Consider the following 17789-nt stretch of genomic DNA (forward strand, 5'->3'; position numbering starts at 1 on the left):
ACCCAGAGGATACTTGGTCAAAGACCGGAAGTCGTGAGCTGCTTGAGTCATATGTAAAAGAATCGTTTCTGGCCACTCCCAAGTGAATGGCGATCAGAAAACTTTCCTCACTTCCGTGAACTTCTACACATGACTCCATCCTCCGGATACATACATACGTATTATATTTATCAACTTTCCAATTGTTTTTACACATAGTGAGCATTGAGTACAAAGGCTGATTATAGCGACATTCGAGCCGATATGACTTCTGTTGTAAAATATTTCGCATGCTTCAAAAATAAATTGCAGTATCGGGGAATACCGCTTCGTTGTCAAATTTAAATTTCTCTACAGCGAGTATTTTCATGAGTTCTAAGAATATAAAGAAATCCCTCAGGCTTAATTTGTAAATTATTTGTATGTAATTTGACCAACTTCCAGCGACTATTATGGATGGACGAAATACCGTATTTTCAAGATAGTGTGTTACGAACTTATTCTACTCTCTATGGACGGCATAACTTTGGTTTATTTGGTTCATCGCAATACAAAACATTTATTTATTTACTAGAGGATCCGCCCACGCATAACTGTGGCTGATACATAGATAGTACTACTAATATCATCTATATGCTTTCTATTGAATAGTCGAAAAAGTCTTTTCGTATTTCTATTTCGTATTATTTTTTTTTATATTTATAATGAACTTTAATACATCAAATATGCACCATTTTGGTCGACAGTGGTTTACCATTTTCACGCTAGAGACATTATTCCATCAGTGTAAAGCTTTTTTGGTTTCTCGGCGAAAAACTGTGACAAGTAATTTTCACAGGTTTCTCTTGAAGCAAACTTTACTCCATTAATTGGTAGTCCGATGGAGCAAGGTCATGTCTATATTGTAGATGCATCCAAAACTCTCCCAATTTTTGTCGAGTCATCAAACATGTGTGTGGTCTAGCGTTGTCCTAAGGGAAGACGAAGCCTTTCTGTTGATCAGTTCTGGCCATTTTTGTTCGATTGCTTGCTTCAATCTCATCAGTTGTTGACAGTAAAATATAGAATCAATCGCTCGACCAGGTGGAAGCAGCTCATAGTGAATGATTCCTTTCCAATCCCACCAAACTCTCAGCATAACCTTTCGAGGCGTCAATTCTGACTTTGCGACCGTTTGTTGAGCTTCACCACGCTTGAACTATGATATTTTTCGCACATTATTGTCGTATTTGATCCACTTTTCGTCTCCTCCTACCATTCGCTTCAGAAATTGATGTGGTAGCCAAACATCGAGCTTTTTTTTTTGTAGATAGCCTTTTTTAAATTGTTCAAATGCATTTAATGATGAATGTTAAGTTCCTTAGCGATGTCATGTGACGGTTCTGTGACTTTCTTTTCCATAACTTCGTCGACTTTTTCGAAATTTTCAGAGCGGAAGCGAGCAAACCTTTGTCATGCTACACGTATCCGTATCGTCCGTAAATTTCACAAATTTCATCGGTGGCTTGCCTGACTTGCTTCCCTTTTTTATAAAAAATATTTCAAAATATAGCGAATTTCTTCATTATTTTCACACGTTTTTGAACAGCTGTAACTTTTTTCAATTTCCCCGATTGTAATTTTTTGTTAAAGGAAGCTTAAAATCTTACCTTTCCAACACTTGATGGTATTTTCATAATGTGATTGGAGGAATAGGACTGCAACAACATCTATTGACAAAATACGAAAATACTTTTTCGACTACCCAATATATAGATGCCATAAATTTGGTCTATTCGGTTCAACGCTATAAAAAACATACGGAATTCTTTTTTATTAATTTTTTTCAAAATATCGAGGTTGTTGACAGCCACAAAACATATAAAAAAGTTCAATTTTGGTGGTGTCTCATAGTTGGTATTACTTACCAGCCTGCCTGTTAAATGTGATTTGTAAGCATCAATTATATACATATATTTATACACACATATCCTTTTCTAAGTTTAAAACTTGTTTTAGTTTCCGATAAAATTTTCATTCTTGTATTTAAAATATATTTTAATCGTAATTTAATCATTTAACCATTGCTTTTAGCTGCACCTGGCTTAACATCGCCGGAGAAAATACAAATTGGAAGCGGTGATGACGCTGCACTTGTTTTCGTCCATGATAGCAACATCAAAAACATTAGATATATCCCTCGGATATTACCTCATGACTACAGCGATTACAGAGACGAGAAAATCAATCAAACTGTAAGTACATATATACATATATAAGAAGCGTATACATACTTATATAAATACATACATACATATATTAAATTAACAATAATAACTCCAAATTCTTACGAATGTAATGTCTACACGACTGATTGCAGTTCAACAGCAATAAGTCAAGCAAAGTAGTAACTGATTTAGCAACAACCGATGTTGGCACAATGTCAACTTTCCAAACAAAAATATTAACCAACTTAAACACACACATTGATATGTACAAGTATACACACATACGGTTGCATCGAAAAACCCCATAAAATGTGTAGATATTACAGAGGGTGGAGAAGTGACGCAGCAAGTTTTGCTTTATGCACACAACCAATGTGAGACAAGCGCTGTCAGTGCATACTACGAATTCATAAAAGCTGGAACGTATCACACTATAGACGGGTTGTTAAACTGGCCGCCATAAAAACTAACTGTCGTTTAAAGTGCCCATACACGACACAAAAGTGCATTCCATCGGTATGTGTGCACATGCGGTTTACTCGTGTATGGGCTTGTGCGCTTACCGATCCATGTTCGCAAAATGTTTGGGGGAGCCTGCTTTAGAGGCTTCAAAAAATCGTTTTTTTTTTTGAGGATTTTTTTGGGAGGGAAAGAAATAATTGATTTAAGTGTAGGATGCAGGTCACAATTTCTATGGAAAAGATTCATATTTTTAAATAACTTATCTTCTAGTTAAACTAAGAAAATGAAAAAAAAGTGTAAAATTAAAAAAAAAAAATTTTAAATTGAAGAAAGTGGTTTTTGTCCAAAATAAATTTTACTTAATATTGTTTAAAAATATGTTCAAACTTGACTTTTCTTAGTTTATTTATTATAGTTTAAATAGAAGATACTTTAATGTCAAAGATAATAAACTTTGCCCCATATTCCATACTACGTTTAGTCGCCAATTAAGTAAAATCGTAAAAATGAAAAACCGAGAAATCGCGCGGCAAAGTTTTCGCTTTCGCCCAAGCGCTCATATTTCTACTAGACGCTCGGTCACAATTTCCCCTCTAGCTTCGATAATATTTCGAATTCCTATCTATAACTTTGGGGACATATTCTTAGATAATTTTTAAAGAGATTTAAGCAAAAAAAAAAAAAAAACCGAAGCTTCTAAAGCAGGCTACCCCATTAATAAAGATTTCGTATCAGAATTTATTGATCAGAAAAATAAAAGTGGGAATAACTTATTAAGGAAATACAAAGAAATAGATAAAAGTGCTACATTAGAAATAAATTCCAAGAAATATTCCGCTTGCCTGTAGCACATGTCTATGTGTGTGAAGAGCGAACGCAAAATGGATTTGTGTGTCGTGTATGGGCGAAACAAGTCCACACAGATCCAACGCACATGTGTGTCGTGTATGGACCCTATTAGCCAGTAATAGTAGTAGCCTCTCGCTAAACAAGTACAGCCTTCAAAGTGTACTTCAGGCGATGAATGGTTCATTACTTTAACTCTCAAAATTTCACAAGACTGCTATATTTTCGAAAGCTGCTGGTGCCTTATTTGTTATATAATTTTTATACGATTTTTTCAAAGATATACTCTGAGTACAAATACTTTTACATCAAATTCTCTCATACTCACAGGGATAAATTATATTAGTTTCCCTCCGTGTCTCAAAATAATCTTCTGTGTGTGTCAGCCATTGGTTAGAGCCCTCTTCAGCTTTGATCCGGCCATGGCTACAAAAGCCTATACATTTGTACATACACTCACACATATCTAAACATGACTGCAGGCCGAGTTGAGCTGTAGTGGGCATTGAACGTCCTCCACTGCATACCATTCGCAATTTTTTCAAAGCACTGTTGCTTATGCCTTGCACATCTCCAACGCATTTATCGTTGGTATGCATGTACGCTTGTGGTATGTGATATTCTCAGTATTGTTTGCACATTAAGTCAACAATACTTGGACCGACCAAACGCAGAGTATTTGGTTGGAACAAAATTAAGAGTAGAACATAATAAGGAATTTACTATATGTACATATGTATGTATATAGGGATGTATTGGCAACAACAAGAAGTACACACGCGCGTACAGCGGTGCACCTCAAAGCAAAAAAATGCAAATAAATACATATGTATATACCAACATGTTTGTTTTTCCTGATTTAAAGAGTTTCAAGTTGCATGCAACACACATCACATGCAGTGCTTCCACATGTGCAGAAATACATAAGTGTGCATTTAAAAGGTACACTAGCAGTCAAGTAAAGGTTTATATTGGGTAATCTTTTCGTATTTTTAATCAAAATTTAACTTACTTTTTTTTTTAATTTATAATAATAAATAAACAAACAAATATGTACCATTTTGGTCGACCACATTTTGCAATTTTTCCGCTAGAGCCATTATCCCATCAATGTAAAATTTCGAAATTTCCAGAAGGCAAGTTAGCGAACCATTGTTGACTACACGAACTGATACAGCATCGTCTCCGTAAACTACACAAAATTCATTTAAAAAAAAAAAAATTCAAAATATAGCGAATTTCTTTATTTTTTCACTCATTTTTGCTGTAACTTTTTTTAACTTCCCCGAATTTAATTGTTAAATGAAGCTTAAAATCTCACCTTACCAGCACTATATGGTATCACACAATGTGATTGATAACATTTTAGATATATCGACGAAATGCGAAAAGACTTTTTCGACTGCCAATATAATGGGTTTAGTCCACTTTAAATTCGAATTTTTGGTGAAATTTTATTTAATAAATAAAAAGCCTATATTTACAGTAAGTGAAAATGTTTAGACTTCATGACGGAATTGCTTATAACACATTGTGGCTGTTCGACTGCCTCGCGGTAAATATGGTGGTTTACAGCATTATATTTTCCTATTAAAATTCAACAATTTCCGTAAGAACTTTATGACAGCAGTTGGTGGCTTTAAGCTAGATCCAACGATCCATAGGCGTTAACGGCTGCAAAATCAGCTGTTGGCTTTAGATTAGGAACTTTGATTGTGAACTTAGTGAATTATATGGCTACAGCTACCATTGGGAATACTTCTTCCGCCATTATATGGATAACAAATTAGGGATACTCTTTTACACGCCATCTTCAATATTCTTTGGTTCCGCATCTGCTGTCGTACTGCTTTATGATGTAGATGATAGCCAAAAGTTTATTAGAGGACATATCTAGTGACGCGAAGTGTACATACGTGGGACGTACGTCACAACTTTGCTATATTTCAAAATAGTACGTTGTTATATACTAGACTCTACTTCTGCTGGATCTAGCTTAAAGCCACCAATTAATGGCAAATAACAAGAATTGTAATGACTTTATTTATATTACTAGTATTTTGCTTGTTGGTTTTTTTCGTCGTTTTTACGTTTGCCCAGTAGAAATTGTGAAATCCATGAAGTCGGGTTTTACGTGAAGCATTTTGAATTCTCACGTTCCCTAAACACAACTTACCATTGCGTCTTCAACATAAGCATGCATGTATATAGATTGGCTTTTTCACGCGAATCTGTTACCGCTGGTGCCGCATTTACATGCATGTGTCTAGTTGATTGATTTAATTAAGACTTGCTGACAATTGCCCGTGCGCGTCGGCGAAAAATATCGGCCGCTACGTGGCGCAAGCGCCCCCAAATGTTTGATACGCTTGTCCATCGTGTACACTTTAGACGAGTTACATTTTCTTTTCGAATTTTTCACTTCGTGCGAGCATATGTTTTTGGCATGCTAATTTGTATGTAAATCAGATGTGTTCTTGTTTAGATTTATGCGCCTATCACTGTTTGGCAGTCGACACTCCGTTTAAAGCGAATTTTAAACGCTTTTGAATTCCAGCTAATTGTATTTTATTTGTACAAAGTCACTGACATTCCTTGGCAGATCCTCGTGGAGTCCATTTTTATGAACACAACTTTAACGACTTCATATGTACATACATACATACTATATATATGCATATACATATATCACATTAAATATAACATATTGTTAGTTCTTATAATAATTGTTACATTTCTACAAATTCAGGAACTTGATGAGCAAACAACATTACTCTTGATAAGGAATGCATCAGCTAAAAAGTCTATATTCACATTTGTATACGGGGACGGTCAAAGCAGCAATGAATGGGAACTCGATGTGGGTGAGTAGAAACTCAGTTGTTGTATTTGCTATCTGTGTGTACATGACATATGTACATCAAACTATCATATATTATTTTTTTTCTTGTTACTCTGCTGTTGCGCCATCTCACACGATTGAGGGGTGCATTCTTTGCGCCATTCCAGGTGATTATGGTAACGGCTAATTCGTGCCGTTACGTTCTTCTCCGCGTTAATTTTGTGCGATCGCGACTTTTGCTTTCCTTATAATGCTGTCTGTACATAGTTTTCCATGTGTCGAACAGGCTTCGATGGGTGCGAAATCCAGCCTTTTCGACACATGGGCCGGCGGCGTCATTGGTTACTGTGAATGGAAATCGTTACCGTTCAATAATAACCAAATATTTATGACCCGAATTTGATAAAATGGACTTGGGCAATATGTGGTTCCAACAGGAAGGCGCCACACAGTTAGTGTCACAACCGATTTATTGAAAACCAACTTTGGTGTCAATTGTCCACCTCGGTCATGCGATATGACGCCGTTAGATTATTCCCTGTGGCGCTATGTCAAGTTTATGGTCTATTCCAACAAGCCAGCGACGATTGATGAACTTCGTACGAATATCGATCGTGAAATTACAGTAGTAACGGCCGATTTGTGCTGGAAAACCGTCGAAAATTGGATTCAGCGTCTGGACTTCTGCAAGCGAATGTATTGATATTCCAAAGTGCTTTTCTTAAAATGTCTTCGATAATAATTTCTGTGAAATTTCTTGGATATACATACCTCGTCAAATGAAATAGTTTTCCATACAAGCACTTGATTCTTATCGTTTAGTTTGTATGACAGCTCTATGTCTAATAACTAATACTTTTTTCGAGGTTTCACTTCTTAATACTCGTTTAAATGATTAAGACGTGTATCGCACAGAAATAAAAATTTGCATTACCCAAAATTTATAAGGAAAGTTAAAAATTATTAAGATCAGTTGAGAGTCAATCATGCATAAGTGTTGGGAGTGCAGGGAAATAAACCCCAAATTAAAAAAAAAAGTTTCGAATACGATTTTTAAGTTAAGGTTGTCCGCTCTTCGCTAAAATATCAGGTTTTCTTTAACTAAATACTCAACGTGACCAGTAACAATAGGTAGGCCTAATATGTAAAGCTTCGAACTGTAAGGAAATGAGCCGCTATATACTTCTTACTATTCTAGAAAAAAACATGACGTTTTAGAATTCCTTGATACTTTTTTTTCGTGATAAAATGCTAGAAATCTCACAAAGTAATTGTTCAGCGAAAGTATCCGTTGGAATAGTTTTCTTATCAATAAAAACGTGCATATGTATACTTTGTAGATAAGTATTAGAGCACACTTGGAAGGAATATTTGCTTTTCGCGTGCAAATCTTGTTTTCAATAAATAAAAACTTCCACATTTGTATTGAAACGCAATAAAAACTTATACAATGTAGGAAAAAACATTATTACTGAACTGGTGCGGGTTCACTGCACTTGTGGTAGAACCATTACTAAATCACGTAATTGCCAACCAATGATCACTGACTAAACATTAAATCGTTTTAGGAAGCGTGTCTTTATCTATATATACATATGTTTATAGTTTCAATCGGACAATTTGTATTTAAAAAAGGTTCGATATAAAAATTTTAAAATTATATTTATAAATATTACATAATCGGTCCAGTCCGCCTTACTGCCAACATTGCCCGGGGGCTTCACTAACAGTACATCACCTGCTTGACGAATGCCACCATTTCACAGGAATCAGGAGGACTATCTTCGATAACCAAACAACTACAACACTTTTGAAAACTACGTCTCTCAAGAACGTTACAAAAATATCAAAATATCTGGATAAATGCGGTCTAAAACATTTAATATGACATCCTACCTAGCTTAGATAAGAACTTTGTTTTTGTTTTACTTAAGCATGTATATAGATTTTATGAAGATTTTAAATTTATAAAGCGTGGACAATAGAACTTAATTTTAGTCACCTAGCCTTAGATTCACCAGCGAGCCGAAGGTCCTGGCAGCCAGTGCTCCTTTTTTGGTGTAAATTAAATAATTGTATTATTTTTTTTTCACATTTATAAATAAATAAATATAATAAGTTGATAAGTACAATAATGCATCTTGAATAAATATAATTTCTTATTTTTATTAAGACCTACATACACGAGTTGATTACGTCGGCATAATAATTTAAACGCGTCATTGAATCGTTTACAAATTCATTTGAAAAAACATTAGGTAAAGAAACGACCAATAACTGAGTGGTGTGGTCGCATTTCTATCACCTTGCCTTATTGGTTTTTTTTTTTGACACATAGATGCACGTGCTAGCAGTACTTTTACTTGGAAACTGTTTACTTGAACTTAATTAGCAACTATTCAATTACAAAAGCTGTAAAAGTGCACACACACAGAAATATGTAAATGTGTGAAAATATTATTAATTTCAATTTAGGGGAAACTGTTGCTTACGATCTTTTATAAATTCTTGAATTATATAGTAGTTGTTGTTGTTGAATAAAACCCTTCTCTAAACAGACTTGGGTAACATTGCCATGATGACAGTCCTCCACCGAACGCTTGCACCAAATTGCATGAAAATATTGGCCCTAACTCGGAGACAATTGACCAGCTAATCATCCGATAGCTAGGAACGCCCATAACCGAGTTAAATCAGTTCATTATTTTCTGGACAAACTTAGTTTGAAAAAAAGGAAGCCGAACGCAAGTTCGATTAAAAGCCCCTAAACGAGATGGCCACCTATTTTCACAAGAAAATTTTGTTCACTTGATAATAATCGCAGCGTTCCCCGATTACCATTACTTATGAATACATTTTTCATGCCTGAATTGGACGACGTTGATGTGGATAACATTTGCTTGCAATAAGGCGGCGCTACATGTCGTACAGATGTACTATGTGATCGAAAATTGGGCCAGACATTGCCCTTTCAAAAATACAGTAAGCTTGACTCAAAGCTTGAAATCTTGATTCTTCCCGAAATTGTTTGTCGCTAAGAGAGGTTCATCAAAATTCATGTTCATGTTCTAATTTAATCAAATAAGGAATTGAATAAGAATTTTGAAATTGCGGTCACTTTCTGTGACCATACACAAATGGTCATCTAAGATCATAATAAATTAAAACAAGAATTTTTTACTTTGTTTGAACCGAATCAATAATACTCTTTGCAAATCCGTTTTTCATTCAATAATTTGATTTTGATCGGTACGATAGCTTTAAGTTATGCGGAGCTTTGGACAATAAATCATGCCAAAATTCGTGAAGATATCTTGACAAATAAAAAAGTACTAGCGATAAGCTATAGTAGTCCGATCTACACGTTTTGCTTGGATATTGTAGCGTTGTCTTAGACTATGCAAAATTTCGTGAAAATACCTTGTTCGAAAAAAAAAATATTTTTACACAATTTTTGTTCTTCACAGGAAAAGCTCCGGAGCCCGTAGAGAGTTTTCCATGCAGAGGTGAAAACTATGAATTTATGAGATGCAGAATGTTCTATCCACCAAATAACTTACCAACAGAATATAAAATATCATATGAAGTAAGTAATCTTAATTATTATTCCATAAAAACCCTGAACTCAAGATAAACCTTTTCAATGTTCCCATTTAGGCATTACAGAACAGTATTGTAGATTGCACACTAGACAAGGGCTCAGCCCATAATATAACGTTGATGGCGAGAAATAGTGGCAAATGCATTTATTATCCTTCCCAAGAATTTCATAATTTTACTTTGATAGCGACAAATGTTTTAGGAGAATACACGGATAAAATCTCCATAAATACCCATAAGAGCGGTAAGTGTGGATGTCGGATGCTTTATACTTCTTGAATATTTTTAATGTTTCCAATTACTTGCAGTCGTGCCGCCAAAATTGCAAATCAATGTGGAAAAGATAACCTCCGACAGCGTATATTTATCTTGGAAAAACCGTAAGCAAGATTATTATAAGGATATTGGATTGGAATATAACATTACCGTTGAACCGAATGGCTACAAAAAATACAATTTAACTAAAACCCATTTAACTGAGTACAGTGAAGTGTTGGCGTATAATTTCACACTCCCAAACCTTCCCTATGCCAACTGGCAATATGTTTTGAGTGTAACAGCCCGTGTTAATTGCAATACAAGCGAATGGAACGAACCAACCCTAGAGGTTTTCACAACCGCTCCGCGTAGACCCGATCGTGCGCCACACACTTATGTTGGTGGTTTCTACATTAATGAGAAAGACATAACTCTATATTGGGAGGGTTTGGCAGATTACGAGAGAAATGGTGGAAAATTCACTTACGTTATTCAAGAATTGGACATGTATGGACAAGAGTTGTAAGTAAATTCTCAAATCTATCTGACTTTTCACTTTCCAGTATAAAAATGAAACACGAATGTATGTATCTGGATAAAACCTTGCACGAATAGTGCCTCTAAAGTGTGCCAAATTATGAACATTTTTCGAAATCAGACGAAACGTTCACAAGCAACCGAATACCTTATATGTGAACCTCTGTTTCTATTGCGAACTTTTTTGATCGGTCAATCTGTGGGATATTTTATAGAAGTTGGAAGAAAAATCTTTTCTAAAAATAGTCTGTATGTCAAAATTGGCTGGAATCGGCTCAGTAATACCCTCAGTGTCCATATACCAAAAAAAAAGTACGTCCGCCTGTCTTTATACCACAAATAACAGTCAATATATGTGTAATCGTAATGAAATTGAAGGATCGAGTTTTTCTAATAATAATTTATCTTTGTAATATCGGGTCCAAAACTTACCCTAGCCTCCGTATAATATTGGAATTTTCAAACGTTCGGTTGATTTTCAACCCTATTTAGTGGTGATGGTATGTGAAGCACCTCAATAAAACTCAGAGTGCATATTTTTCTATTAAAACTACCATTTGATCAAATTTGACCTGGACTGAGAAAAATAATGTAAACATTTCAATGTACCCCAATTGTTCATACATTTGTTGAAAGCCTCGTCTCTGATAGCCTTCAGCGCCTTCATCGAAATATGTGTTGTGGATCATTTTTGGATTTCGCAAGATCGTTTGATGAATGTAAGTTCATTGGCTACGTTGTCTTGCATCTCTTATATGATTATTACTCTAGGTTGGTTTTGCAAAATATTTTAATGTCGTGTACAGATTAGGTACAATAGCAGCTTTTTTTGAGTTTATGAAATAGGTTTTGATTAACACTTGGTTAATTTATTGAGAAATTATAAGATTATTTTCTTTTGCAGAAATTCAAAAGAAACCAATAGCACAACAGTTGGCTTTAGCTGGTTTGAGACGGATAGAATTTATAAAATATTCAGCAAAAATGCAGTCGGTGCTTCATCAAATTCAAGCATAATACGAGTTGTCTCACCCAGAGAATTAAGTCCGCCATTAGAAATTGAGAAGTTGTTTGAAAATGGAACATTCATATTAAAATGGAAGCATCCAGATGACTACGAAAAGCAACCACCAAGCAACTATACTGTATTCTGGTGTAAACAAATGATTAGGAAGAAGACTCAGTGTAATGTAAATATCTTAATATTATACAGTTATAATATATTTTAAGTCTAACAATTGTTTATCGCCCACAAAAGGGTTCCATGCACTTCACAGTTGTAGAAAACACGAGAACCAATTATTCCATACACGCGAAGGATGAACCTATAACGGCCGTGGCAGCCAACTATCCACGCGGAAGTAGTGGACTTTATTGGTCCAATTGCTTTGCCGAATTAAATGCACCGTTAAAGCAGCTTAAACGACTTCAAGCTACCGTCGTGTCGGAGTCAAGCATCGTTTTAAGTTGGGAAAATCCAAATTGTATGAATGTATTCGATGGCTACAATATAACCTATTGCATATGGAACAACAACATGGTGTCCAGTTGTCATTCAGAGCTCGAAACATCGACACAAAGTACAAGCTTCATTTTAGCGAATTTGAAAGCATATACATTTTATAAGATCAGCATACAGGTATATGGCGATAATCATCGAAAGAGCCCGCCCAATGAAATGGAAATATGCCAAACCAAAGAAGCAGGTGATTTTCAAACTTGCTATTACAAAATTATATACATAATAAATATTAAAAACCCACATATACTGTTATTTTAGCACCTGAACCGCCAACTAATCTAAATTATATGAACGTAACAAGTCGTTCGGCGAAAATTTCATGGACGGCGCCGACCGAAACCCATGGATTGCTGAAAATGTATTATATTTGGTATGTATAACATTAAAAATGTTTGCTCTTCTTATGTATATTTGAGATGGTAATATGTTTATGTATACTTTAAGTTATAAAAAATTCAACGACAAAGACCCAAAATGCAATGAGACCACTGACATGTCTTATACATTAAACGACCTAACCAGTGGATCTGACTATGAGGTATGGCTAACGGCGTGGACATCCAAGCAATCAATTAAGAGTGCATCAGTGAATATCACCACCATGATTGGCAGTGAGTATAATTAATAAATAAAGAAATCTAACTCATAAATGTATGGACAGGCATTGCGAAATCACTTTGTCTGATGATATATTTTACAGTGAAAAATTACTTATCGAAAATATAAAAAGAAAAAAATATGATAAATTGAAAAAAATAACCCTTTTAAATATGATTTTTAAAACATTTTATGGTCAAAGTATATAATTGTATCCTTAACGGTCCAAAAGTTATGTTCCTGTAGATAAAAATACAATTTAATATATATTTTTTCTCAACTTGGAGTAATTACATTTTCTTAAATCACGCGTTCTGATACATTCATTTTGTTAAATCCATTTATTTTACAATTCATTGACTATTTAAGGGTCTATACCCACTTAAGAATTTCAAAAATCAGTGTATCGAATATGCATATTTTTAAAAATCTTCTCTGAAAAAAGAATTTGTGACTTGGTGTGATTGGCTCTCAAAATTTTAAACGCGTTTTTTCGCTTTTTTCATAGTTAGTGAGGGAAATTCCACCGAAACGACTTTACTGATCGTCTTGAAATTTTCACACATTCTTCTTAAATATATGTATGTACATATTATATTCGTCAGGTAATGATTGAAGCAATAATATTTTTGATAAACATTTCGATGTTTAACAAATTTTAAAGTGTAAATTTTTTCATAAGACGAAATGTTTTTGAGAAATCCGCCATTTATCAAAAATCAAAATTGGTACTAGTCCTTCGTATTCATCTATAGTAATAATAATTTTTTTATTTTTTGTATTTGAGATAATTTTAGGAAAAAAAAATCTTCCTCGTCGCCGTCTCTCCCCTACTTATTTCGTTGCTCTTCCTGGAGATCGGCTACAAGATCCAAAATTTTTTTTACACTTACATTAAATTTTGTAAATGTAAAACGTTTCTTCAAAAAAAAAATCCAGACACATTTTTTTACTTCTAAGTGGATATAATCTGTACACAAAAAAAGAAAAAAACCAAAAAAAAAAAATTACTTCAAGCCTATATAGTTATAGACGTTATATACATATTTAGTACACACATGATTATCAAAAATGTTTTAAAATTCTAAAACAAATTTAAATATTTTTTTATTCATTCAAATTCCAGTACCAATGTCACCGACCGATGTAATTCTAGAGCGAGACGATGATTATTATGTGCTCAGCTGGACTGCAGCTGAAAATTCAGACGATGATATGGTGTTCTACGAGCTAATTTTTAAATACAATGATCAAAGAAAAATTTTAACGGTACAGCAGCATGTACCAGGAAAAGATAATAAACTCGTGTGCCGCCTAAAATATCCCGGTTGCACGGAGGGCGTACAAAATATGAAAGTACGCACTATCAATGTGGTACCCGAAAAAGATTTAGATATGAGCATTTTTGCTATCCCGGGCAAGGGAACGCAGCGAGAACTAGCGAAACTAGTCGAATACAAATATAAAACGCACATAGATTTCAAGTGTGAAGATGTTAATGGAATTCGGATACCACAATTACCCTATATGCCGAATACCACATATTACATGCTGAAATCAAAACCAACGGATTCAGGATTCAATTTCACTTGTACACCATTCCCGTGGGAAAATTTAGTGGCTTTGATTACTTTCGTTAGCATGTTCATAGCGACCATAGTTTGGTTTTTCAAGTATTTGCAAGGACAATGGGACATTCATTTTATATTCCCAGGACCGCTGACTACACTAATGAGCATGAGCTCAAAATTATCCACTGGCATGGAGGATAATAAACCGGAAAATAATTCCATTGTATCGGCAAAAGCTAGCGATGGTACATCGCTAAACAATATTGGAAAGACGTCTGTACCCTCGTGTAGCAGTGAAAGTGGTGTCGATGGCGTTGGCGACGCTGACAGTGACACACCGAGTACAAGTAGCGAAGATGTCAATAGGGAATTTTCACGCTGTTGGGCGAAAAGCGAGCCGGCATCGCCACAGACTACAATAACTTTAAATAGCCTTAGCTACTCTTCGCACCAACCATCACCGTTGCGGTGTAAAAAGTCATTTGACAAGCCCATTTTCAATAATGATGACTACTTACAAGTGGAACCAATAGTACCAATTATTGCTAATGACAGCAGCACATCGAGCGAATCTTCATATTTACACTTACATTCAATTAAATCGAAGTCGAACTCGGCTTCGGAGAGTAGCGGTAACAAAGGAAGTTTTGGTGATTATGTTACAGCGGGCGATATCGCTGCAACAATGACAACACCAACTGACGCTTTGCTCGACAAACATGCAAAGATGCCGCTTTTGCTACAAATGACAAATAATAACAATAATAATAATAACAATATTAATAATAATATATTCAAAACTGCGTCGCTGACTAACAATTATGTGCTACCAGACTCACTCCTCAAGGTAACTAATTTGCTCTGAACCATGTAGTTTGTAAAAAACAGAAGGAAACCTTATAAGACAAAAAAAAAAAAAAAAAAAAAATATATATATACATATATGTATATAAGTACATATGTATACATATTAATCTATATGATCAGATTGACGAGCTGAGTCCACCATGTCCGTCTGCCTGTCTGTATATCGATGCACTGGTTTCGCAGTTTTTGACACACGCCGTTTTTTCCCCCCGAAGAAGCTGCATTTTTCTCGGATCCGGCTGTCTCAGAAACTTATCAATGAAAATCAAGTTCTTATATGAAGAAATTTTTTTATGCATCGAAATTTAACATTTTTGCTTATTTTTGTTATTGTCTATTTAAACTGTGTTTTTCTTATAATCGCCACTTATAGTTGCCAACAGCGCACGGCGTAAGGAACTCCGTAAACCCACTGGAAGCAAAGCTCTCACAGGCGAAAGGTGCAACGGCGCAGGCACACCTCTTTCCAACGCTTGCGATCGACGATTATGTGCGACCCGATTCATTACATAAGGTAAATAAATTCACAAATGAATATAATCCCTTAATTTAATCGTTTCGTTTTTATGCTTGTACCAATTATGAACAATTTGTCGATTATACATTTTTGCAGTTGCCCACAGGACATACCGCTTCTACACGGCAAGATCACAACCAAACTGATAAGCGATTTCAACAACAATTCCCACAAACTACAACCATACCAACGCAGTCGGATCTATTTACAAATTTAGCGCTTACAACAGGCGATTATGTGCTACCCGATGAGTTGCCCAAGGTTAAATGACTTTTCCTTTCCAATTTTTAAAGAAATTTATATTTAAAGCTTCGTTTTATATTTCTATAGATCGCTGCATCACACTCCATTATGGTTGAAAACCAGAAATCTTTAATGCCACTACCGCAACAACACTCGCAATTTAGTTTTACGCAAGCGCAACCCAATATTCTTAAAAATATGCCACTCACACACGGTGATTATGTACCACCCGATACTTTAACCAAGGTAAACATATAACTTCAATATAAAAGAAAAAATACCAACTAACTTATAAAATATGTTCACAGTTTGCTGCTGCACAAAACGCCGCCAGTGACGCAGACATTGACGACCATACGCAGACGCCAGCGCAACAGCAAGTTCGACCAATGGTTTCATACGGCTATGTTACGTCAGATTTTTGGTCACAGCAAAATGCAATGAAATGAATTTGAACTCATAAAGTTTCTATGAAGTCGAGTCGTACAATTTAACCAAAAAAAAAAAAAGTGAAAAGATTTGCACACGCTAAGCTTACTTGTAAGAATCCAAAAATCATAATGGTACCAAGCATTTTGCATATTTATTGCTTAGTTGACTGCTAGCGAAATTTTTACTATCACGGCCAAAGGCTTAGGCGTTATGTAGTTGTTGGTGATTTACATTTAAAAACTTTTTCGCGACTGATTTACTGTTGTTATTCGTATAAGTGTGTGCGCAAGTGCTTGTAAGGTGTATGGCATGACATGCATTGTCGACTTACACACGAATTTAGTATGTGTCTAACTAAATAAGTAAGTAATAAATTTACTAAGCGTAAGAATAAAAGGCTATAATTTGTAGCGATTCCCAGGTGGAGCAGAATAACTTTTATGCGTCTGAATATTATTAATTAAGAAAATATATTGTGAGCATAGGCATCTATGTATGTCTTTCCACTTATTTATATGCATAAGTAATGTATAATTAAGTATATTTCAAATGTGAAAATAATTTAGTTGATTAGTCAGTTCCTTAAATATTTTCGTTATATACTCATTATCTCAAAGATATACATACATACAGAAATAAGTTGAAAATAACACAATTCAGTTCATTTTTCTTTTTTTATTTATTTATTACCTTTTAACTTAACCATTAGGTTAGGTTAGTTACCATTGTAAGCGCGGTTAGATCACTGAAAGATAAGCAGACGGATAAATTCCTGTAACGCAAACCTAAAATCTAATTATATTTCTAATTCGAAACTTATAAAGATTCATAATTGCATCGATTCACAAAAAGTCGCTTGTTAGAGGATCTCAAGATTATACATTTATGGAAGATGCATGCCAAAACTGTAATTTTAAGTTCTTAAGGTTTTTTTTAGATATAGATCTGAAATTTCGCACACATCCTTTTCTTGCTACGGAGTAGCTCTTTTGTAGGTCGGACAACTATACATATATACATATATGTAATACACAAATGAAATATTTTCACAAAATTTTGCTTGGGTTATTGACCTAAGACCGTAATGCATTATCCGAAAAATTGTTTAGATCGGATTACTATAACATATAGCTGTCATACAAACTGAACGGTCAAAGTTAAGATCTTGTTTGGAAAACTTTTTTATTTGGCAATAAATTTTATGAAAATTGGCATGGATTATTGCTCAAAGCAATGATACAATACCCGAACAATTTGTACAGATCGGACCACTATGGCATATAGTTGACATCGAACTGACGGTCATACT

The 17789-nt window shown here is 34.7% G+C and overlaps 1 protein-coding gene across 1 annotated transcript in view; it reads left to right on the forward strand.

Annotated features, from left to right (window-relative positions):
• The window catches only part of LOC108976162 (cytokine receptor-like), a 51062-nt gene extending 34147 nt beyond the window's left edge, over positions 1-16915 (forward strand). The window contains exons 5-18 of the mRNA XM_018945098.1: positions 2053-2213; positions 6244-6358; positions 9804-9922; positions 9994-10180; positions 10245-10716; positions 11636-11921; positions 11990-12437; positions 12512-12623; positions 12698-12864; positions 13977-15268; positions 15662-15802; positions 15902-16066; positions 16136-16294; positions 16357-16915. Of these exons, the coding sequence (XP_018800643.1) occupies positions 2053-2213; positions 6244-6358; positions 9804-9922; positions 9994-10180; positions 10245-10716; positions 11636-11921; positions 11990-12437; positions 12512-12623; positions 12698-12864; positions 13977-15268; positions 15662-15802; positions 15902-16066; positions 16136-16294; positions 16357-16497 (3965 nt within the window). The 3' untranslated portion in view covers positions 16498-16915. The remainder of the gene's footprint in view (positions 1-2052; positions 2214-6243; positions 6359-9803; positions 9923-9993; positions 10181-10244; positions 10717-11635; positions 11922-11989; positions 12438-12511; positions 12624-12697; positions 12865-13976; positions 15269-15661; positions 15803-15901; positions 16067-16135; positions 16295-16356) is intronic.
• The last annotated feature ends 874 nt before the right edge of the window (positions 16916-17789 follow it).

The sequence above is a fragment of the Bactrocera latifrons genome, unplaced genomic scaffold, assembly GCF_001853355.1.
Source record: "Bactrocera latifrons isolate USDA-ARS-PBARC rearing strain unplaced genomic scaffold, ASM185335v1 scaffold_73, whole genome shotgun sequence".
In the NCBI taxonomy this organism is placed as follows: domain Eukaryota; kingdom Metazoa; phylum Arthropoda; class Insecta; order Diptera; family Tephritidae; genus Bactrocera; species Bactrocera latifrons.